Genomic DNA, 23676 nt, shown 5'->3' with positions numbered 1-23676 from the left:
CAAACAACAACACACATCGTTACCGCGGCTGGCCAGTACAATCGGTGCTATCGGAAAGGCGGGTTCCTGCAAGGCGAAGGAAATCTCTTGCACTAGAGATCCGCGGTGTGGTTCTCTTTTTCATTTCCTTTCTGGAAAACTGCCCCAACCACTGTGAGAAAGCACGATGAACAGCATCGGGGAGAACTGTACGCAGCTCAAGAAGGATTACGATACCTGCTTCAACAATTGGTTTTCGGATCGATTTCTGAAAGGCGACACGGACGATTCGCTGTGCGCTCCACTGTTCAAAGTTTATCAGCAGTGCGTGAAGGTGCGTTTTCTTGATTCCCCCCTTTTGCCTCGCACTGATACGCGTTGAGATAAAAGGCCTCACCTACACACTCACTCACCTTGGACTACTATTTGCAGGAAGCCATGAAGCAGCACCAAATCGAATTTAAGGAAATCGAAAACGATTACCTCGGTACGAAGGACGAAGAAAAGAAGCCACCACCGAAGGACAGTTGAAGTGGTTCGGTTTCTCCACGTTCCGTTCATGCTGATGGGGAAGGTCCCGACAGACTGCTCTAGTCAAATAAGCAAGCAAAAGTTCAACATTTAGTTAAAGATTATCGTTTTACCCCTTGCGGAAGCCCGGCTCCACCCGGGTTACAGTGCAATTATTTACGCCTAAAGCTAAAACACCCGTGGTGAACGAGCCGGGGACGCAAATAGTGTGCGCTCGGTCGGTGTGTAACGTGTTTCCTTGACAACCATCATCATTCCTTGGATTTAATTAGCTTAAAAGGGATGAAAGTCAACAATCGGTACTGTTTTGCGTCCCACGTTGCGTCGTTTCACATGAAATAGTGTGTTTTCGTTGAAAATAAAAAGCTCCTCGGTATCAACGATCGATACTTAACGGGAAAACACATACGGTTTTGGTCTTTAACTAGTTTATTGTACGATGAGATGCGCTATGTAACTATGACACTGAGTTTGAATCACCCCCTCTAGCTGGCTAACTATCTTCCTCCCAGCAAACGAAAACAAATGCAGTAATATGGATGGAATCCCTCTTTTCGAACATTCTTCTGCGTAAGAAAAATGTATTGAAAAAGGGGAGCCGTGTAGTAAAAACTCATCAATAAGATAAACGTGATGATGGGTGCGGTTTTTTGTTGTTTTTCCTCTTCAGCCCGAGACGAGAGCAAAATTATTTCTTCTCCACGGTAAACTTTGAGATGGCTTCGAGCAATTCCACGTACTTGGCGTGTTCGTACGCACTGGCAAAGTCCGACATTTTCTCGGCGAACTCATTGCTGATGCCCTTCTCCTCGAGGAAATTCATCAACAGATCGTACAGGTACTGTGGACAAAGGAAAGATCGTGTGTGGTTAGCTTGAGCTTTCCTCTATAGCATTAAATTTTCAACTTACCCCATCAAGAACATCACCAGCCACTGCGTACACCTTGTCGTTCCATTCACCCTGGAAAATGGTGACTTCATCGATGCTAAACACATCATCTAAAAGATAAAATATGAATTTACATTTGCTTGCAGGCATATTGCAACGGCCCTGTTGTGATACTTACTGTACTCGCCCTCCTGTGCCTCACCGGGCAGATAGGAGCACGTGAACGACAGCGTGGTTCCACCGCGCACAATGTCCACCTCAAACTGGGGACGGCTTTTCATGGCGGAAAATTCCGGCTTGTTTTCCGTCGCTTCCGTCTCTTCGCCTTCCATGTCCACCGTGTGGTTAACGTTGAACGAAATGACAACCCTTAAAAGAGAAACGAACGGCATTAACATTTCCATCCGTTCGTCGCGTTCTCGGAACACGGCGTGCTTACTTTTCACGTTCGGACGATTTCGTCAGCTCCACATCGGCCTTGTTGCACGTGATGGCAAATCCGTTCAGCGACGTTGGAATGGTTGCGCTCGGGCTGGCCTTTTTCTCGGCCACGATTTCTTCCGCCAAAAACTCCACCAGCTCCCGCTCGCCTAAAAGACGTACATTGTTGCACATTACCCATACGGTCGATTGATTACATAAGCCGTCATCATCGGCTTGTTCCACAGCCCTGTTTGGGGAGACTGAAGTTTGCCGAATTCGATTCCGAACGCTTACCTTTGGTGTGAATCTGTCGGCTAGCGATGGAGAAGACGGCGCTTTGCCGGGCAATACTTGCGCCCGACATGGCCGATAGTGGCTTGATAGCACATGTCGCAATACCGCTGCATGGTTGTGCAACGATACCGGCATTCCACTGGGACGCTGCACCGGTGGTCGAGGTAGATTTCGCGGTCGAGAAGCTCTTGCCAGCAGCCCACCGAAGGAAACGAACGTTGCGGATCATGGTGAATGTGTTGTTTTTCGAGTGTTCGAGCCGTTTACCCTAAATATTCGATGCAAATTTACCGGCTTTCTGCGGACAAGTAGCACACTCACGCCGTTTTTTGTTTACCACGAGGTAGCTGTCAAATGCACGTTTCGCTTGCTGAGAGCGCAGTTGGTAGAACAGCTCCAGGTTAGGCCATCTGGTGAAAGGTTGATCACACTCGCACAATTTGACAGTCGGCTCACCAAGAAAAAAAATTTCAAAATTGAACGGTTGGGAACCGTCGCTGTTGGAACGTGTTGTAAATTCGTCGAAATTAGTAATCAGTCAAGTTTATAAACGTGATGACTTTTTTTAATGCATCCAGAGTATAAGAAGTGAATTTACATTAGATTATGGATTTCAATTTGAGCTACTTTTACAAGGCATCGATTGAGCTGTGGAAAATTATATTCAAGAATTCCTGGGTAGAAGTTGAGAGTTTCTGTTCGTATTTCATAGTTGACGTTCAGTATCTGCAGCACTCGATTTCTCCAAATTCCTTAGTTTTTAGGATTACATCCAAACGACATACTACTTGAACGTGAGGCTCATTGAGCATCATGAGACGAACACAGTGTACAAGCTTTCTCGAAGGTTTTGGATGGAAGAAGATTTGAGGTGGTTTTCTAGTCTATGGGCGATTACTTAACATTTTTTGCGTTCCAGAAGAGTGCAGCGCATAAATTTATAATACCTTAAGAGTCCTGGCCTATGGCGTTAAGCACCACACTTTGTCAGTGTGAAGAATGGCCATCGCAAGGCGTGTGGAGAGTTAAAATGTGTCACAAAATAGCAGAACTTTTGAGGAAAGCCTCTCAGTCCTGACCAAGGCCAAAGCTAGGGTACATTAATTTCCAAAGTTTTGGGCAAAGCTAGGATACGCACAGTGTTGTACTCCGACACTATATTATGAGGAAACGATTGTATCTTTTAGTAATAGATAATGGAAATAATTTAATTCGCCTGTCAGCGATCTGCGTGACGAGAAACGAAGTGGAGCTCAGCAAGCAGGATGGCTGGATCAGATGGACCTGGCTGTCTGAATCAAACCGGAATACTGCACGGTTGCGTTCACTCAACATACGGCAAAGGATAACTTGCTCACATACTTCTTCTTCTTCTTCTGTGGCACTACAACCTCGAGAGGTCTCGGCCTGCCATTTCTGGCTTTCTGTGACTTAATTTTACCCGTAGAAAAGTAGTCAGCCTTTCGTACGGGGAGGCGGTCTGGATGGGATTTGAACCCCGGCCCTGCCGTGTGAAGACCGGCGCCGCTGTCGCCTCGGCCACCGGACCGCCCCAATACACCGGACCAATACCGGACCGCTCACATACTGCTGTAAAGAAAAACACACATTGAAATTGTAAGGATTTTTGCTGTTTTATTATATTTACTTGAATAATTTCCCACTGTATTGATTGGTTTTACTTTTTTGCAATTTTTCTTTATACTTTTCTCTTGCATTACACCCGAGGGGTTCTTCGAAGACGCCCACCACTCCTCTACCCCATTTTGAATAGAATTTTAATTGTTTTTTTCACACTCTTGTCCACACACCGTCCTCCTCCGTTTGCTAGTAATATAGTTTCACGTGTCCGCCATTCTTTTCCTACTTTAACCTTCGGTTGATTCGGTTGTTGTATAAGCATCAGTGTGCAGCATTATGCCTTACCACCCGCAACAACCGTTGATTGATTGTGTCTCTTCTTTCCTAGTTCCCGTCATCTGATACACACATACACACACACATACTCACATTCGCGTCGCGTACATACTTCTCTATCGTGCCTGACCAGACCCCATACCAGATTCCCACCATCATACTGTTTCGGATCGTTCCTACTGTCCTGTAGCAAGGTAATTATGGTTTTCGAAGTTTTGCCCGCTTTTTGCCCTACATTCATCAACCTGCCTGCAACTAATAATGTGTAAAACGGTGAGAAGTTAAGATGGAGGAGCTTGAGCCTATGTCCGACCAGCCTCCCGGCTGTTTCGTTCGGGTTTGTGCGTCGTAGTAGTATCCCGTTGACCAGCATAAATACTAGCGGAGTGTGTAACCATGTTTTGAATGCAATATTTTGGCGTAATTTGAATCTTCCATCGCTAGATGCTAATACATGCGACATGTTTTTCGGTTGGAAATTTGAACTATCGGTTGTTATGCGGTTTTGTATTCGTTTTACTCTATATGTGCTTCGATAGGGCGGTTTGGGGCGCAATTTTTGTTTTCTAATTTGATGATGATTTTCCATTCGATATTACACTGTAGTTTTCTTCCTATAATGGCTGTTCTCATGTGTGTTCTGTTGCTAGTGTTTGGCGCTAAATTTTTTATTCGTTATTCTAATCCAGCGGGTAAAATGCTATCCTGAAATCTAGCCCTTTTCGTATAGCAATAACTAATGGTATTGATTAGATTCCTTCCCAACCACTTTCACTCGCATCTAAATGTGTAATGATATTTTGGCGTTTTATTTTCTCTTGCTTTTTACTTCACACACGTGTGTGCAGCAGGTAGGTAGTATTTTTCGTTTGCTTTTTTCGGTCTGTTTGCTCCTGCTGGTCTCTCCACTCTAGCTGGCCTATATTGTTGTATATGGGGGTTTCGGTTTGGACTTTGAATCCATGTTGCGTTGAACGGGAAGTTTTCTCGTTAGTACGGGCTGGCTGCGGCTGGCTTTCACTTTCAAAGCACGATCGGTTTCTTCATGCGCTTAAAAAGAAGCTTCACGTGTTGCGAGCTACAATGTTTCGAAACGCTCGCTTAATTTTTTTGTTTTTGGAATGGTAACAAGGCTATATAGGATGATAAATGTTATTATTTTCATTTTTATTACTCTTTCTTTCCTTCCTTCTAGTCTTTGACAGTCTACGGCGACTAATCGTGTGTAGGTTGGTGGTGACACTATTCTCCCGCTTATTACGCACGACACACAATCGTTAGCTGCTTCTGCCTTTCGCTTCTTCCCGCCTTCGGTGAGTTGATTTCACCGTTTCACTGTGTTGCCCTTCTTTTTGCCTGTACACTGTTCATTCGTCACCCAATCCGAACCACACCGAACCCACCCTTCCTTACAGAATTATGTACAGTACGTTTCTTTTAAAAAATCGAGTGCGATTAAATGATTATGAGAGACGTGGGTAGGAGTGTGGTATGGTTCCATTAATTGCTAGCCCTTATTGTTTATAAATAAAATGCCGCAGCATAACAGAACGTGTCGACCAGACGATTTGCTTTCGCAGGATGGAGATGATGAGTTTGACAAAAAAGGGTTTGTGCTCCACGTTTGTTGCGATCACTCTCTCTTTTTTGTGCGTTCCCTCGTCGTGTAACCTCGACCGTTTTAATCGTTATAATTTGTAATCGTGTTCTACTGGTAGGTTTTGGGGTTTTCTTCTTACATGCTACTAGACGCGGGCCGGATTAAAACATTAGTTAACCAAAACGATTTGAACGAAACACACGGCAGCCTTCAACAAATTAAAACAAAATTAAGACAAAAAACAAATTACCACCTCCCCACCCCCCTCACGAGGGCTGCCTACCCGAAGAAGAAGCACTGCTAAGCGGGCCAATTAAAGTACTCAAGATTCCAGCTGTTTAATAAAAATGCTTTACAACGTAACCGTTATCGTAAGTAAACAAACAAATCTATCTACCCCCCGCACTTTATCCTTAAAACCATTGACTCACCTTAAAAACAAGCATGGAACGCGTGCTCGTCTCAATCCTCTACTAGCGCACTCTTACACACACACACGAACTCAGTCATACCAATGGAATAAAAATTTGCAACACAGTAATAATAGTAATATAATAGGTGGTAGTAGTAGTAGTAGTAGTAGTAGTAGTAGCAATAAGTATAATATTATAAAACAAAACGATCCATAATTTAACCAACCATTACGATTCTTCTTTTTTCTCCTGTTTTTGCCCTAATCCTTTTTACAGTTTGTCGACTGATTTTTTTTTAGATTCGATTTTACTATTACAGGGTTTTTCAGGCCAGTTGTAACACCTATATGTAAACAGCATAAAACGCAAATCCTTCATCGTATATGCAATTCAACCTCGTTTAGCGATTCTCAACACGGGAAAATAAACATTGAACTCGGAAAAAACCCCAACTCAACAAAGGAAAATACCTAGTTGACGGAGTAATTTTTCACACAATGTTTACATTCTGCATCATTCGACATCATTTCCGAGACGATTGCAACGCCGATCATCACACGGTAAGACCGGAGATCGAATCCCTTTCCAGACCGCCCCTCCCTGTAGGCAGGGCTGTGACTATCCAGCTACGGGGGGGAAATGTAAGTCAAAGAAAGAAATGGCAATCCGACACCTTTCGAGGTTGTGGTGCCAAAGAAAAGGAAGAAGAAGAATGATTTAAGGAAAAGAAAATCTCAACATGAACAATAAAAACCTAACAAACTTATCTTTAAAAGAAAGTTGAAGTTTTAAAAATGGAAATCGTACGAAATAAGCGTGTTAAAGATTTTGAAATTTAAATATTTAACAGTATTACATCGAACCACGCATTATAAACATGCTGCTTGACGGGATGTCGAATAAGCGTTTTATGCTGTTGCCATATAGCGTTACAATGTAGTAACTGCCCTGAGAAACCCTGCATTGATTCTTTGTTTCTGATTTAAATACTAGCAGTATTTACGTTAGGAATTTAGCAAGTGGAAAGCGTTACAATTTCTGTTGTATATATTGTGATATACCGTCGTTTTGCTTTACATTACACAACGCAGTCACACACTCATCTTTTAGGTTTAAATTGCTTTACATCGCTCGTGTGATAAAATTAAGAGGACTTTTCTATCTTGGCCCTTAGACAAGGGGCGCGTAGCTTTGCGCGTTTCAGTTACTGCCTATTTTTTATACGTGACCAGTGTCTGTTTCACTTTCCGCTTCCGGCATACTAGTTCCGGAGAGGCGCTCAGGAGGAAAATCATGGAAATGAAAGGAATCAAAATGGCTGTTTTGTGGCGGGTAAGCACGCACGCACCGCACCGCACTGCAGCAGAAGTAGTGGTTCGCTAGGCATATTACAATTACGGGAATTGGAAATAAATTACAAATATGAATATCATATTGATAATTAAATTGTTTGCGAGCCTAGTTCTGCGCGCTTGGTACGTGTTCCATGATGCTGCGTACGCCACCGTCACCGTCCTACCGGGATCGTGCGCATTTTCTTTTTGCCGCCATAATACAAATCTTTTCATTCTTTAAAAGAACCGTGTTAGCTACTTACGGCCCAGGTGTTGCTTCTGACCGGTAGGTAATAAACATTAACATCACAAATAATAAATATCCATGCATTCCCGGCCACTGCAGCTGATGTGTGCAACAGCCTACATATAGACAACACACCCACACAAACACACACGCACACATACAACATAGAATCAGTAAGATGTGGAAATTATCGCGGACGAGCATGTAGGGAATGAAACGTGTATCAACCGTGCGCTGAACTGAACAGTTCTCCACACGGTGGGGTTTGACCAACTCATGGTGGAAGCAAGCATGTACCCTCACACAAAACAGAAATGCAAACAAGAACGATACAACAAAACGCGACTGAAATTTACTTCCAGCACCTAGAGTCCCCGTCCCCGTGTAACCAAACCCAAGGTTCCGAAAAAAAGGCGTATCGTTTGTACATACGCTGGACGATAGGATTTTTGCTAGCCGATTCTTGTGCGATTCTCTCAAAAATCAAATTGGAAGTTTTGGAAGAAATCTCCCACTTGCTTTACAATATTCGTTCTTAGCCTTACTACTGGATGCCCTTCCTTCGGTCATACCGATGACTTAGAACACCACTTCGTTTGCCTTTGCCGCTATACTGTTGTCCCATAAGCTGGATTGGAAAAGCGTTTAGCACCCGTTTCTCCCATCCTGCAGCTCGCTGTGCACGCGCATCTACGTGACGTACGTGTTGGCTGTTTCACGCTTACAGTTGTACAGGCGGCGCTTTAGCTCCGCAAACGTGGGACGCTTCTCGGGCACCAGATCCCACGCTTGGCGCATCATTTCGTAGATTTCCGGTGGGCAGCCTTCCGGTGCTTCCATCTTGTAACCGCTACCGACATGCTTCACGACATCGGCCAAAGGCTGCCAAAGGGAAATTGGCATTCAATTAGATTATGCGCAGGCTACTCAAACAGCGAAAGAATACAGCCGAACGCATACTTACAATTCGTGGGTACGGTACGCGTCCGAAGGAGTAGATTTCCCACAGCAAAATACCAAAGCTCCACATGTCGGTTTTGTTGGAAAATTTCTACACGAAAACCATTAAACGACATTAGTGTACGGAATTCATCCCGGTGGCAGACGGAAACACTTACGCCTTCCTTTAACGCTTCCGGTGCTGTCCATTTGATGGGAAGCTTACTACTGTCGCCAGTGTACCGTTCGTCGCGGGCCAATCCAAAGTCGGACACCTTGGCGACACAATCCTCGGAAATAAGCACGTTGCGGGCAGCCAGATCCCGATGGATCACTTTTTTGGTCTCTAAATACTCCATACCGCAGCAGGTGTCACTATATCAGAAGGCGAAGAAAAGGCCCAGAGTCATATCGCCTGTCGCCACTCGCTTTACTCAATCAAATACTCACTAGGCAAAATTGATCTGATCCTTCCGGCTAATGTGTTGCCGGCCGCGTGATCGCAGATAGTCGACGAGCGATCCCTTGCTCATGTACTCCGTCACCAGGTAGATGTACTTATCGTGAAACACCAGCCCAATAAACTTGACGAGATTTTCGTGCTCCAATGTACTGTGGTGAAGAAGAGGAAAGCAATGTAGAAATGGGATCTTGCACAACTTCCCTACGAATATTCTAAACTAAAAACGTACGTCATTACGCCCGCTTCGGCAAGGAATTTGTTTGACGCACGGCCCGCATCCTTCAGCACCTTCACCGCCACCTTTTCGCCCTTCAGTATGCCGAGCATTACGTCCCCAAACTCGCCCTTGCCAATGTTTTCCTTTAGCTGCAGATCCTCCATCTTGATCTCCCATCCATTGTCCTGGAAGTCCTTCACGCAGAATTCTTCCTTCGGTAGTGCTTTCATCAGCTTTGTGCACAAGCCATCCGAGTCGAGGGTGTAGTGCTGATGGGAGTTAGAGAAAAGAAAGGTCCAGTTATACATTGTCTTACTACAACGGCTTTGTATCGTTGCCGACTCACCTCTACCAGCTGTCCGAGATGATCAAAGTACTCGTCATCGTCGATGGTGAGCTTGTTGTCCACGTACTTTATGCGATAGTGCTCAACCTTCTCGTTAAAGCATACACAGAGCGTGTAATCACCAGGGAAGTTGGTGGATTCGCGCACCAAAAACAATCCATCTTCGCGAGGTTTCAGCAACGATTCGGCCTCTTCCCGTTTTATTCGCCCATGGAACCAGCTAAAGTTGGTGAAGAAGCGCCAATTAGCGATAGGCATTGGGATGCGAAGAAAGACATCATCATCAATACTTACGGCATGGCGTTTAGTTTCGCATTCACTTCCGCTCTCCGCTGGGCTGCCGCTGCCGCTGAGGTGGTCGGTGAGGATAGTCCTACCGGGACACAGTTCCAGCCGGGAGTGGGTCCTCCGACACCATTGCTACCATCGTGACCGGCTGGCGGGACCACTACCGACGGGATACCGATTGGACCGTGCAACGAGTTGGACATGTGGTGCACCTGTTGTGCTGCTTGTGGCATTGATGACTGTTGTTGCTGCTGCTGCTGCTGCTGCTGCTGTTGGAGGGAAAGTGCCGAACCGGTAAGACCACCAACCGGTTGAAGAATGTGTCCCTGTAACTGCGCACTGTTCATCGAAGCTGACATCAGGCTGGCAGCGGGATTGCCCGTCACAGTCGTCGGTGGTCCGCCTGTTGCGCTACTGCCGGTGGTGGATGGTCCCGTAGGATGGTGATTGTTGTTGGTCAGCACGCCACCAACCGCTGACGTCCCTGCTGGATTGTGCTGTTGTACCGCGGCTGTCTGCATCGTCAGCTGCTGCTGCGGTGGATGATGCTGGTTGGGAGATTTTGGTATGTGGTGTACCGCTGGATGGGGCGGTATCGGTGGCTGATGTGACTGTGCTGACTGCGGTGGCGCAACCAGCTGCTGCACCGGATGGTGGATGGAACTGAGACTCGGGTTAACGGTGTGTGGAGGTAATTGCGGTGGCGGCACGATTGCTGGCTGCTGACTATGTTGCTGTAGCGGCTGCTGCTGTTGGTGATGCTGCTGCTGCTGCTGCTGCTGTGGTGCTGGAGGTGGGCTAATGAACTGCGGCGGTTGCATGTGATTGCCGGGACCTCCGCCTCCGCCACTGACGCCACCGCCGGGTTGCGGTGCGGGCCGCTTGTGCTGGCGGGCCGGTGCCGTCGGCGGAGGAGGCATCTGATGCGGCAAAAACCATGGACAGTCGGTGGTGGAGGCGGAAGCGGCTGCAGAGTTGGCGGCGGCAACGACCGTCGACGAGAAGCCTCGATGGTGACCAACCACAGCCGTCTGTCCCGTGCCCGGATGCTGCAGATTGATTGCCGCCGTGTGGCTGTTCATTCCGTTCAGCGCCACGCTGCTTCCGGTGGAGTTGCGGCGCGAAACTAGCAAACTGTCCTCTTCTCCTTCCTGCTGCGGCTGCTGCTGCTGCTGCTGTTCACACGCAGACTCCGAGTGCTGTAGATCGAATGATCGTTGCTGGTGCTGAAACCGTTTCGGATGGTGCTGCTGCTGCTGCTGCTGATCGCTGCCGATGACGGATGCTGCCGGTTTGGTGCTGCGATCGAACCGTGGAACACCCCTCACATCGACATCTGAAATATGAAAACAACGCACGGTACGCATGAGTTTACTCCTCTCCAATATAGCGGACGGGTGCCTGGTGGGTGTATACTAAACTAAACTCCGCCGCCGTGTCAACCATCTCGCTCGAAACGTGTTCCGAACCGTGCCATCCCGCCCGCCCAACAAGTCGCCGTTTATCGTTAGCTGATGACGAATCGTTTACACCAAACTCGTCACTTAAGTGGGCAATCATCCATTCCAACATTCGCGCTTCGGTGTCGATGGCGATCATCGATTGCCTGGAGAGAAGGTCGTCGGCGGCGATGTTGGTGGCGACGGTTGTTGTGCCTTGAGCGAGAACGATTTGCGAACACGCGCAATACATATGATTCAAGATGGAAGGAGCTAGCCGCTATCGACCAACTCCAAACAACGCCAGTAAACCACCGGACACCGGAGTGCCGCTAGAAAACTACGGTTTCGAGGATTTCTAGTGAGCACACGTCATTTTTGTACTTTCGTGTTTGTTTGTTGACACTTCCCATGGTTAACTCCGGGAGGAATCTGTATGACACCATCGTGCGATTGTTTTATTTGCATACTGTTTACCAGATTCCGAGCCGAGCCGAGACGGAAGGCGAGAAAAGTTGGGGAGAAGTTAGGGTCACTTGTTTTATAAGCGGCACGTAAGAGCTCCTGTAGCATTACTCCAAATTCCTATTGAACATGCTACACCGTAAAGTACATCTTCACAATTTAGAAATTAAAGGGAATATTCGTACCACAATTCTAGTAGCACTTCGTCATAGTCATTTTTAAATCGAGAAATCTGTTCCTCAAACCAATCATCAGTAATAGAGTCTGCACTCACGAAGCACACCAAAGGTTAGGATTCTCAATGATTGGTTTTAATTTCCCTCCATGCGATTCATCAGCTCTTCAAATGACAATGTCTGGCAGCCAGTCCTGCAACAAAGCGACAGATAGCAAACAATGAGCTTTGCTGTCGCTTCTTTACAAGGAAAGGTTACATTCGCCGTTCAGTGCATGAAAAGTGCTGACGTAGCACAGCATAAACCCTTGCAGACCGTACTTGCACAAAAGTATTGAATTTGTAACATTCAATTAAACGATCCGACGAATGACAGGGTGTTACTGCTCCGTGTCCTGTAGCCTTTCGCCCAATATACTGCCTGTTTGACTTGGTTTCTTTTTTCATAAAGAACGACCGGGTGTTTTGCTCTTGCATAGTCTCTTCGCAGTACAGCAATTTGGAAAAGGGTCCCCACTGTGCAGACATTGCCTTTTTCTCATTGATATAGCAAAGGGTTTTTTGTGTGTGTGAGTTTTGCAATGAAAAGGAAATGTGATATAGAAAGACAACAAAAAAACAAAATTGATCCTGTTTGATGTTTGGAAAAATGTATAGGATTGTATGTAGAAGGCTTTTAGAAGATCATTCGACACAACTATCCTATCTTCTTCTTCTTCTTCCTTGACACTACAACCTTGAAAGGTCTCGGCCTGCCATTTCTGGCTTTCTGTGACTTGAATTTACCCGTAGCAAAGTAGTCAGCCCTGCGTACGGGGGGATGCGGTCTAGATAGGATTCGAACCCGGTCCTGTCGTGTGAAGACCGGCGCTGCTCTCGCCTCGGCCACCGGACCGCCCTATTCTTTAGAGTTTTTAATTTGCAAAAGAATCCATGTAATCCCTAGTAAATATGGAATATGCTGGGAAGTCGGAAATCATGACAAGCATGGCCAAAGAGGTCGTTAGACGAAGAAGAGAGAAAGAGTGTCAAAGAAGCAGAAGAAGAATTTTAACGAAGAATTAACATTTTAAGACTTCAAGCTACTGATGAGCAGCTAGTTAACCAATTATCCGATGTCTGTTGAGAATCCGGAAGTCTCAGATTTTTAAACAATATATCTACGACATTAAACCAGCTAGTTAGTTTCATTCTTTATCGTCTAAAAATCGTAACTTCAAATTAGAGACTCCAAGTAGCATATATCAAAATTATTAATGTGTTTCAAACAATATTACAACGGTCACTTGTCAGCATTACTTGCACAGCAAAACACTAATTTCTTATGATAAATGATAAGCACAACAATACACCGGTCGCCTGTGTGCAACAGACCACAGTGATGAAACATTGCCAAACAAGAACTACATTTTTTGCTCATGTGTCATTTTGCTTTTCGCGCCAAGACCCAGTCCAGGCAGCAGCAACATGTAATTAATGATGTTCTACCACGAACATCACATTTCATTACTACTTGGTTCAGCATCAAACTGACACCATAACAAGCAGTTTCAGCCAACAGGCCACTCCGCACACATTAGGATGATGGTGTTTTTTTACTTTTGCCAGCGGAGAAAAGGACCAGAAAACCTCCCAAAAAATTAATGTGCTCTGTGGCGTGATGTGTGTTTACACATCAACGATTTAACAAAAAATTGCAAAAGAAATGTTGCATATAAACCGGAACAAGGCTAACATCATCAATCCACCTTTTTCTTCCCTGTTAACATATCCAAAGCTCTCATTACATTTTAAATGGCATTACTTTATCACCCATAACCATGTACTCTAACCCCATTGATCACACTCTCGCAATAACAAAAGCAAACGGGTGTGCATTTTCACGCCTTTCATGTATCCTCTCCACCCCGCAAGCACCGTGGCACCAATTACAAATCAACGCAAATTTGGCAAAGCAGGTAACATCGGACGGGGTGGTGTCCGGAGCATCGTCGGCCGTTTGAGCGTCGGCAAAAGCCAGCAGCGATCGCGCTTCCGTAAGTAGTTAAAAGTAAAGCGCCAACTAAAAGCCACAAAAAAACTACTTGCAAGCAAAATTGGGGAAAAAACAGAGCATATACAATATTCACCGGCAAAAGGAAAAAGAAAATGGCCGGTGAGTTGTGGGAGTGTCGATTAAATAATAGTGGATTACAACATTTCGGCAACGCCGGGCGGGGTCTTTGTTTCGTGAGGTTTTGCTGAATATAAATGGCGCGATACGATACGCCACTTTCATGCTGTATCAGGTGGGTTACGACGTGCTGCTCGCGTGGTATAAGTGGAAATGGTTGTTATAAAGAAGAAAAAGAAAAAAAACTGCGTAACTGCGTGAAACGGAAAACAAAGATGTAGGTTAAAACACAGTAAAACTAAATCGCAATCCGATTTAAAGCGCGTCCAAAAACAGCAATGAAGTAAAGAAGAAAAACTTATGGCAAACGAGTAGAAAAGTGGTTGTAAAAGGTGCAATGAAGAGAGGAAAAATGAAGCTCTAACCTTCACGGCTAGTAGCAGCAATCGGTAAAACGTGGTATTTACCCTGTGTGTAGAGGGGGTTGGGCCAAGAGGTCGGCATTATGTGGAAGGGGTGGTGTATGATTTTTATTTATTTCCACCCTTGTAAGCAAGCGCTGTCTTGCGATGCCCCGTACTTCGCCATCTTTCTCCAACGAATGGTTGGAACGCGTGTCGGTGAGGCTCACGCGACCCGCTCTAACCCGCGTGCAATTGCGGTGGCAGTGAGCAATTCAAACAAACAACAGAAGACCCGCAACCTGTTACTGTTTGTGACCCACAAACCGAGCTAGGCTTTTCTTCCACTCTGAAGCGGATGTGTGGTCCTCCGCTCTGGGTCGCTGAGGGGACTCTTCTCCTTTTGGAAATGTTTATTTGTACATTATCATAATCAATCGGTGATTACGGCCCATCAGAGCACGGTATGCGAACGATCGCAAACAAATGGTACGCAAACGTAGTCAGCCTAATTGAAAGATTAGTAACACGCAAACGGGGGCGCGCTGTTCTTCGGCCAGGGAGCCAGGCAGCGCTGAGAATGGGCACAGAAGTCACCATTCCCGGATTGAGGTCCATGCATTACGTGACATTTCAATTGGAAAGTTTGCTGGAGACATTTGCGTTACTTCTGTAAGAATTGAAATCGGTTCGGTTCGGGGGGACCGAATCCAAGAATCCAGTTCTCGCTACCCCGATTCAAACCCGTTGAGCGTTCATTTAAATATGTACCACCTGTTTTTCCCTTTCAGCATACCGGCGCACAACACATTGTCGTCTACGGAACGGTGTGTAATTTACCATATTCATGATTTCAGCCCTCGGTTGAGAGCGTCCGGATGGGAAAGTTTTGTTGAAATCAGAAGAAAACTGCACCGCATACTTGACGGGGACGAGAACGTGGCGCACTGTCGTGCATATCAATTGGGATGGTACAACGGGTAGCTTGACGGTGAATATGACACAGCAGATACAGATCCACGGCAGCATAAGGTGTTCGGCCCTAAAACGACCTTTTTAAACCGTCAATTGAATTGTTTTTGTGAAAGCAATACCGTATACTTAAGCTCAAATTTGGGGTTGTTTCTGAAATTGTAGAATGAGGCATATCTTAGTCACTGGGATAAAACTTTGTGGACTAAAAAGGGACTTTATGTTATATTAGTATTGGTTGGCGGAACGACCCAGTAATAGATGCCAAGGCGGCGCCAGTCTTCACACCACAGGACTGGGCTTCAAACCTCATCTGGGCCGTTCCCCCGTAATGAGGACTGACTATCAGTTAGGCCTAGAAAGAAGAAGAGAGTAATGGTTGACAGGCAGACTCTCATAGCACAACCCTCAACATTTGTGGTGTTATCGGTGAGGACTTTCGACACAAGATATATGATGTTTTGGACGTCTTCGATCGGCTTTTTAACCTCATAACTACTTCTGTGCCACTTCGCCAACTTCACCAAGCACAAAACTTCGGCTGCTTGCTTGATTCAATCGTAAACTTCTGTCACATAGGAGAACCTCAAACCAATTACTAGTAACATCACTAGTAACAGAGTATGACAGAATCTGGATTGACTTACAGGGAACTTTTCTAGGAATTTGCACCCTCTCTAGCACTAGGTCGAAGAGAGAACACAAGCAAGTATTTACATATCGATTGACATATCTGATTGAGCTTCTCCAGGATTACCACTTAGTGAAGATCTGGTCATTCTTTCACTTTTCTCTTCGGAATCCTTTCTGATAGTTTCCAAATATCTCCTCGAACTTTTCGAATGGCAAAATTAAATCCCTTCAAAAAGGTATCATGATATTTCAGAGTTATCAGATAACAGCACAAGACAATTACAAGTAAGACAATATCATCACACGTTGATATGACAAATAACACAGTGTTCCGGCCTTTCAGACGCATTCACTACCAATTTTAATTAAACGAATGCTGTATGTGTGCTTGCAAACACTGACCTGTTTTTTTTTCTTTTTTCCTTTCACAATGAGATTTAGCTAGAGAACAATTTTCCCAATTAACAATGAAACACTCAAACCTACCTCAACCCACTCACTTCCAGCGGTAACATAATGCTAGTGTTCTCTCTCTAATCGTTTTACCGCAATTAAGACCTCTTAAGCCTTTCTTCAACTCACTCCTCACTGTGCATGTGAGGTTGAATTAGGCTTATGCAGGGTTTCGAGGTTTTAGGACGACCCACTAATTGGTTGCGACTGCCGAGCTGTAATGCGAACTATTCCACCGTTAATGGCACGTTTGACATAGTAATCACACATTTTCACGCTACAGTAGCGGAAAGTCGACTCCACATACGGAGGTCGGCTATCTAAATTGTTGGGTTAGGCCAAGAGAGTTTATGGTGAAATTTTACAGCAATTATTTCTAAAATTCAAAGATATTCATCTTTCCATGTTATCCAACTTTATAAACATGGTTTTGTACCATCGAATCGATAGAATTGTTTATCGGACGTGATCTCAATTCTAGCCTCTTGCCATTTACATCCAATCAATGCTACTTCCAATTCCGTACAGTGTGAAAATTGATTCAACTAATGCACATACCCGCCGAACCTCTGGTTACAAATAATTTACAACTTAAGCTGAACTATTGCCCGCTACTTTCGTCGTGATCGTACTACTGCGCAGAGGTCCCTCATCGCAGCAGGAAATGAAGATGGCACTCCGTTCCCAGGGCGCAACACCATAATAGGGAAATGATCATTTCGTTTTATGTACCCTTTTATTATTCTACTGCCACAGGACTGCAACCAATTCCAATTCCAATTTCCTTCCAATTCCAACCTCCAGCTTGGGTGATCCGTTTTCACCCACAGTTCGAGATGTCTCTGTTCGAAATCGCGCCCTGTTGCCCCGGATCGAACACTCTCACGACAGGGCTCACGATTTTGTGATTAACAAAAGCAACGGTCGGTAGAAAGATCTTCATTTCACTAAAATGCATTATGCGCTTTCAAGCTGTTCCGATTGGCAAGTCGGAAGACGAAACCGGCAATACCGGGAAAGAAACGCATCACGCAACTCAGACGTTCTGATGTTGGTGGTGAGCAATATAATTAAAGCGCCAGCAATCACGGCGCTGTTCTTGGGACGGCTCGGTTGGGTGCACTTTGGTGCTCATGTTCACCAATTCGATTCGGCGAATTACTAGCGAACCTTGTAACATTGTAGCAACTTTGACCCACCACAAGACCTACTGCTGCTGGTGCTGCTGCTCATCCGATTTCATCTTCAGGAATTTGCAAGCCTACCATTTCACCGAACGGCATCATCGACCAGGGTGGTCATCAGTCGACCATCGGCCGACGTGCTCCGTTTTCTCCTGCCTAGCTCACCATCGCCTTAAAGGCAAAGTGCTTCCAGTGCTGCAAAAATCCTCTGGCACACAAAAAACGCGCGCAGCAAACACACTTTTCCAAACCCTTCCAATTGAGAGATCTTCGTTTTCCGTGGGCCGTACGTGATTCAATTATCGCTGCACGATTGCTGTAAAATGGTACACTAGCGTCGTTGCCGGTGCCGTGGACGGGCATTGGTGGATTTTTCTTAATCCAACCTCCGAGCAGCAGAACCTTAAAGGCGCATTGGTGGAGGTCACAGAAACGCACAACATACATCACGGAAAGCGGAGAATGAGAGAGAATGACTCATACAGCCGCTAAATTTGTAGTCCGATGGTTTCGAGATGCACGTGAGCAACACCTTTCTTAGCCAGAAGAGTGTTGCCAGCCTGAGAACTACCAGTTCCAGTCAGGTACCCGACCGTCATTCCGAAGAGCGCGATACTCCACAAAGAAGGGTGCACAGTCACAGAGGAAGCAACATTAAATTCTCACGCTTTTTTCTTAAGCAGTAGCGACCGCTGCAACTGATTGTAAGACTAGAACATGGCGGATCGTGGTCTGGGTTAGTAAATAATTGCAGTGGTCCAAATCGCAACGGTTGCCGGCTGCTGCATACGTGTGAGCGAGCATCGATTGCAGAAGGTCACTCGTTCAACATCATATAGAACAAGTTGCGGGAAATTATTAATTAAGTTTTTGAATCAATTAAGGCAAACTAATTATCGAAATCTCTGGTAAAATTCCGAGCCGTAGTGATGATAATCATTTACATGGTTAGATAACAGTAAGTCGACTTTTTGTCATCAAATGACACTCTATCTAAACATTGGTGAAGCATGGTTCAAGAACCTTAATCCTATCGTGTTTCAATTTTAAAGTCCAATATTTAACTCAGGACCATCTAGGACCATCTAGATCTACCAAGAGTAGCGCCGGCCTTCACGCAGCAGGAGCGGGGATCAAATCCCATCTGGGTTGTTGCCCCATAGCGAGGATTGACTTATCCAACTATGCGGTATCAATAAGTCTAGTAAGCCAGAAATGGCAATGATGAACTGTAAGAGGTCTTTTTGGTCAAGAAAGAAGAAATTTCGCTCAGAAGTTCAGCAAGACGTTAGATATTTACGAAGAGTTGGCGATAGTTATCTAAGCAATCCAAGTTGTTCCCAACATTGAGGAATGACAATCCATTTATGTGGCATCAATAAGTGTAGTAATCCATTAGCTCGCCGGCATGACCTAGTAGATCGTTAAGCCAAGAAGAAAAAAATCCTGATGAGGCTGTATCTTTTAAGCTACATCCCCAGCAAAGAATCTCTACAAACCCTATTTACTTCCAAGTGTCACACATTTTCAACCGGAAATTCCTTGCTTAATGATGCAGTTACGTTTATGAAGCTTTTAGTGGATATAACTCCAACGCTACATGAAACTCCTTACCATAAACCTAGAATATCCAGACAAACAGCCTAAACTATCATCGTCTAACCCGGCTACCAGACAAGAGCTAACTAGTAACTTCCAAAATTGTTCGCGTTTAATAAAAAAACGCTTCATGAGATGATTCATAGTTTCACGGATCCGACACCGATCCATGAACCGTTTTGTTTCAAGATGCCTTCTATAATTGTTTTTTAATTGCAAAATCTTGCTACGCGTTCGCGATCATGCCGCTCATTTCATGGGAGACTTCACACATACCTAAATACACGCACGATCATAAAAACGTTTGAAAGTGCCGCCCTACAAGCTAAGGCAGTGTGTTTTTTTATCGCCAACCACTGCCAAAGCCGAAAGAATAGTTGGCAAATAGTTAGGCCGAGGAACCATCCAACTAACGATCGCACCTGGCAGGAAGAGCGTACAGCACCATCCATCCAACGCTCCAGCAGCGCGTATCCTCTGTGTTCTCAGGGCTTTGGTAGAGCAATTTAATCTTGGTGCCTAAATTGGACCTTTCGATTCTGACGATCCAACCCATAAACGGGCTATTTCTGGTCCTAAATGACCTACAAACCTGTTCGCGCTTAACTCTCGAGCCCGTTTGCCTTCGCGAACCGCAAACCCAACACAACCGGCGAACTATCGCACGGATGTAAAACCAACCTCGTGATGTGAAGCAGGATGTCTTTTGCTGATGGTTTAATAAAATGGATCTCCCTTTTTTTCCGTCGTGACCCGTGCCTTAAATGGGGAACCCATCCGGTGGTGCTTTTGGTGATGAATTTATCGACCCGACTAATATTGAACAAATAATGGGTGGATTTGGAACAGATTGGATTAGTTTTTGCTCTTTTTTTGCGAAAACCGCAGGAAGGTGTATAGCAGAGTAAGCCACTTTATATTGGAACCGGACATTCTTTCGTTGTGAACAACACACCGCTCTTTGCTAACCACTCTTGTTCTTAAATATAACAGATGGAGGACTATACAACGCCGGAAGTCTCCATGTTTCTTCTATCGATCTCCTGCTACTCAAGGTGATGGATAACAAACGCTCGTCTCATTGTCGGCGGTGTGCAATAAGGAAAAGAACCGGCACAATCGCTTCCAAGAGGTTCATGTAGTGAGAAGCAGCACCGAAATTTAGATTGTTTTATGAGGCAACTTTTGACGGTTTGGGGAACTTGTTTCCTGTGTCTCACGGTACCAATCTTTATTTGTGCTTCTGTTATACGGGGCGGATGTTACAAAGTCATACATTTTTCATGCTCATGTTGTTTGCTGCTTGGCTGCTGCTTGATGAAAGAAGAACGGTAACTAACTAAGTAACTAAGTTTCAATGATAATATTCCGCAAAATGTCGAAAATGAAAGCTGTTCCTATCTAGATATCTCTCAAGAATAACGCCTTTTTAATCCAGCATCACAATTGAGCGATTCCGGCCGTCATATGCAAAATGAAAACGGAGCTAAACGATTCGGTGACTCGAAGAAAAGAAAAAAAAACGTTGACTTGAACTAGAATTGCCGCACATTACCGCGATTCGATGCGCAATTAACTCGCACTTATGTAATCGACACCAACACTCGACCCGTTAATCACTTGCCAGCTAACTGCACAGTAAGATGTAAAGCCGTAGTCATATTTTGTCCTACCCTTGTCGGGACGAATTATAACTCGAGCTTGCAGCACCGCGACATTCGCGGCATACCTTGGCTCAGGTGCGTATCCAAACTGCCCGTGTCAATGCTCGAGATTTGAACCACTCGCGTCTTACTAGAGGCGAGTGTAAGCGTGACTAACTGAAGCTTAGAAGGCACGAAAATCCATGGCCTTACGCTGGTTCAATCACCGCTCTCAGCTACCCTACTCTAGCTCGACGCGATCAACCGACCAATCTTCATGCAGTCGTGCGACACCTTCAACCATAGTTGAAGCTCAACGGCGATTTATGCTCGGGTTCCGAGGCACCTTTCTCGAAACCAAATAACCTTCGCTGATCCTTCTGCCTGACGTAACCAGTCCGACAACCCAGATCACAACACCTTCGGCAGCGTTGAAGCCACGACTCGAACGCGCCAGCCATGATTGACGGAATTTGGAATGCACACGCGCACTCACTTTGTCAACCTGTCAAGGTTCGCGGCGGCAGCAACCTGCCCATGTCTGGGGCGGACGACACACTTCGGTCGTTGTAGTGGTAAAAGCCAATCAACCCAGTGGAGTCACGTCCAGTAATGTTTCCCGCGAAAGGTTAGTGGTTGCTCTTTGGGGAAGAAACACACACACACACCGAAACAATGATCGTTCCCCTCTGGCTCTCGATAGGGGGTCAGTGGGTCCTGAAAATGTATCGGAGTACTAGCTAACCTATTGCATCAGAAGTGGGGAGCAGAGAGATGGCAGGTCAGTTACTAATGCTCAAAACAGGTGTTTTACTTCCAATAAATTCCAGTGTTCCATGTGTTCACAGATTTCCCAAAAGTTCACCACATTCCAACTCTCATGTGGAGTCATCAAGCTGACCACGCCGCAGGTATTTGCATAGAGTATTCTACGACACATATTTGTACCACCAAAGACGATCACTCGCAAAACGTGAGTCAAACGTTTATTTATATACCTTTTGGTATCGATGATAAACTTCATAATCACACCGGACTATCATTTTCCATTTACATTTGGCTTATTAATTCTACACACTAGAATAGAGATGAAAACATAAGCAGTAGACGGACACGCCTTGGCAGTTGTCATTTCATATTATGCAAATGTTTACCTTCTGCAAGACATCAACATCAAGCAAACATATAAAAAGGACTAGCACCAACCGAAGAAAAAGGTACACATGTTTGATATGACTCATGATGATTTCATACCAAGTACACATCAATCCAGGGAGACATCTTTTATTCAGAAGCGTTTTCGGGAGAGGACCCAAAAATAAAATACGCAAACCTTGGAACGGATTTTGCCGAGAAGATAAAATATTGAAGAGAATGAAATATGGCCCGAAAGCATATAAATGTACATAAATACAAAAGTAAGTAAATAAAAAATACTCCTACGAATGTATCTTGTCGTAGCACACTTTTTGTAGAAGCAACCTTGGAATCAATACCTGCAAAAATATTGAGAGAAAGGTAAGCTTTACGATGCGCTTAATATTGATTTTGTTAAACCTTTTCAGCGAATGAATAAAGTGAATCGATAAAAGCGTTTCATGCTTAAAATTAAATCCTTCGAGGCGGGAATACGTTGGATATAAATGGTTTTCAATCCCTTATTTGAACATGCGAAATAAAAAGATGTAGATTCTTTGGGCAACCACGAGACACAACTCTCAGCCTTTATATCCTATTATTCCCTAAAGTTGGTAGACAACATCTTTGACGTGCTGCTAAAAATAGTCTCCTTAAAAATTAGTCTAATTTTATCATACTGGCGTAGATGTATTGAGATACGCACTAGGATGCTGGCTGCCAACTATTTATGCTATAGACTGACCAGTCATAATGATTCATTCCGCTTAGCTGCGTTCGAGAGGATGATGCTTAGAAGGATTTTGGTCCATTTATATGGAAAGACTATGAAGGAGTCGCTACCATGGCAAGCTATATGAGGTATAACGTAGATCGCTATGAGCTGTAAACTGAACTCGCCAGATTCCGGTTGTCTGATCATGTCATGAGAATGACACAGGGCGGCACAATCCTCAAATTATATTAATGGAGGAATGAGATGGAATGATGTGACTTTTCTTGTTTGCGCCATAAAAACCTGCATATCTTATAGACAAACGACGATACTCGATCGTGGATGCTATAGCAGAGTCCTGTAGTAGACTAAGAACACAAAGTGGTTGTAGGACCCAATAAAGCAAGCAAATAAGCAATTTCAGCCGAAAATGTATATTTCTTCTTCTATGGCTCTGTATTCTCAAGAGGCTTTACGGATTGATTTATTGATTTGATTTTACTCATAGCCGATTAATCAGTTCACTGTATTGGGAGATGGGTCCCGGAAGAGACTCAATACCTAATATTACCGCGTGAAGATCGACGACGCTACTGTTTCTGACACTGGACCACTCCTTCCAACAATGTCGACAACCATACAAAAACTGTCTCAGGACCCATTTTCTCTGATCATAAAATATAGGCTCGATCGATGGAAATATATTGGTAGAATGATTAAGATCCATCCCTGTTTAAGTCAAGTGTACAGTTCCGTAAAAAAGCGTAATAACTTCCTATACATCCTTGCACGGTCAGTATTAAATATTCTAAAAGGCATACAGTGGAGCGTGATGCGAAAAGCTAACACACGCACCCGTAGCAAGT

General features: G+C 44.8%; 3 protein-coding genes across 6 annotated transcripts in view; 1 reads left to right on the top strand and 2 right to left on the bottom strand.

The window, feature by feature from the left end:
- The first annotated feature begins 6 nt into the window (after nt 1-6).
- LOC118506997 (TP53-regulated inhibitor of apoptosis 1-like) lies at nt 7-912 on the top strand. The gene is made up of 2 exons (XM_036044882.1): nt 7-313; nt 412-912. The coding sequence occupies exons 1-2, from the start codon at nt 167-169 to the stop codon at nt 508-510; spliced, it is 246 nt and encodes an 81-aa protein (XP_035900775.1). The 5' UTR covers nt 7-166; the 3' UTR covers nt 511-912.
- A 9-nt stretch (nt 913-921) lies between these two features.
- On the bottom strand, nt 922-2485 carry LOC118506996 (complement component 1 Q subcomponent-binding protein, mitochondrial). The gene is made up of 5 exons (XM_036044881.1): nt 2118-2485; nt 1840-1990; nt 1579-1769; nt 1422-1510; nt 922-1351 (listed from the first exon to the last, which is right to left on the bottom strand). Exons 1-5 carry the CDS (start codon nt 2344-2346, stop codon nt 1199-1201), a joined length of 813 nt encoding a protein of 270 aa, XP_035900774.1. The 5' UTR covers nt 2347-2485; the 3' UTR covers nt 922-1198.
- Nucleotides 2486-3726: 1241 nt separating this feature from the next.
- Nucleotides 3727-23676, bottom strand: part of LOC118506993 (mucin-19) — a 53568-nt gene continuing 33618 nt past the window's right edge. For all 4 annotated transcript variants that reach the window (XM_036044874.1, XM_036044877.1, XM_036044873.1 and 1 more), the window contains exons 3-9: nt 9888-11217; nt 9594-9813; nt 9260-9516; nt 9018-9179; nt 8747-8942; nt 8593-8679; nt 3727-8510 (exon numbers count right to left, since the gene is read on the bottom strand). In XM_036044874.1, the coding sequence (XP_035900767.1) occupies nt 8319-8510; nt 8593-8679; nt 8747-8942; nt 9018-9179; nt 9260-9516; nt 9594-9813; nt 9888-11217 (2444 nt within the window). In that variant the 3' untranslated portion in view covers nt 3727-8318. The remainder of the gene's footprint in view (nt 8511-8592; nt 8680-8746; nt 8943-9017; nt 9180-9259; nt 9517-9593; nt 9814-9887; nt 11218-23676) is intronic.

Source organism: Anopheles stephensi, chromosome 2, assembly GCF_013141755.1.
Source record: "Anopheles stephensi strain Indian chromosome 2, UCI_ANSTEP_V1.0, whole genome shotgun sequence".
NCBI classification, from domain to species: Eukaryota; Metazoa; Arthropoda; class Insecta; order Diptera; family Culicidae; genus Anopheles; species Anopheles stephensi.
The sequence above is the reverse complement of the archived record's forward strand: the minus strand, read 5'-3'. Positions and strand labels throughout refer to the sequence as shown.

Excerpts from the sequence above, each read along its gene's own strand:
- LOC118506997 (XM_036044882.1), top strand. The coding sequence starts at position 167 with ATGAACAGCATCGGGGAGAACTGTACGCAGCTCAAGAAGGATTACGAT. Across the intron at positions 314-411 it reads TTTATCAGCAGTGCGTGAAG|GAAGCCATGAAGCAGCACCA; the intron begins GTGCGTTTTCTT and ends TACTATTTGCAG.
- LOC118506996 (XM_036044881.1), bottom strand. The coding sequence starts at position 2,346 with ATGATCCGCAACGTTCGTTTCCTTCGGTGGGCTGCTGGCAAGAGCTTC. Across the intron at positions 1,770-1,839 it reads AAATCGTCCGAACGTGAAAA|GGTTGTCATTTCGTTCAACG; the intron begins GTAAGCACGCCG and ends TTCTCTTTTAAG. Across the intron at positions 1,511-1,578 it reads GGCACAGGAGGGCGAGTACA|ATGATGTGTTTAGCATCGAT; the intron begins GTAAGTATCACA and ends TTTATCTTTTAG.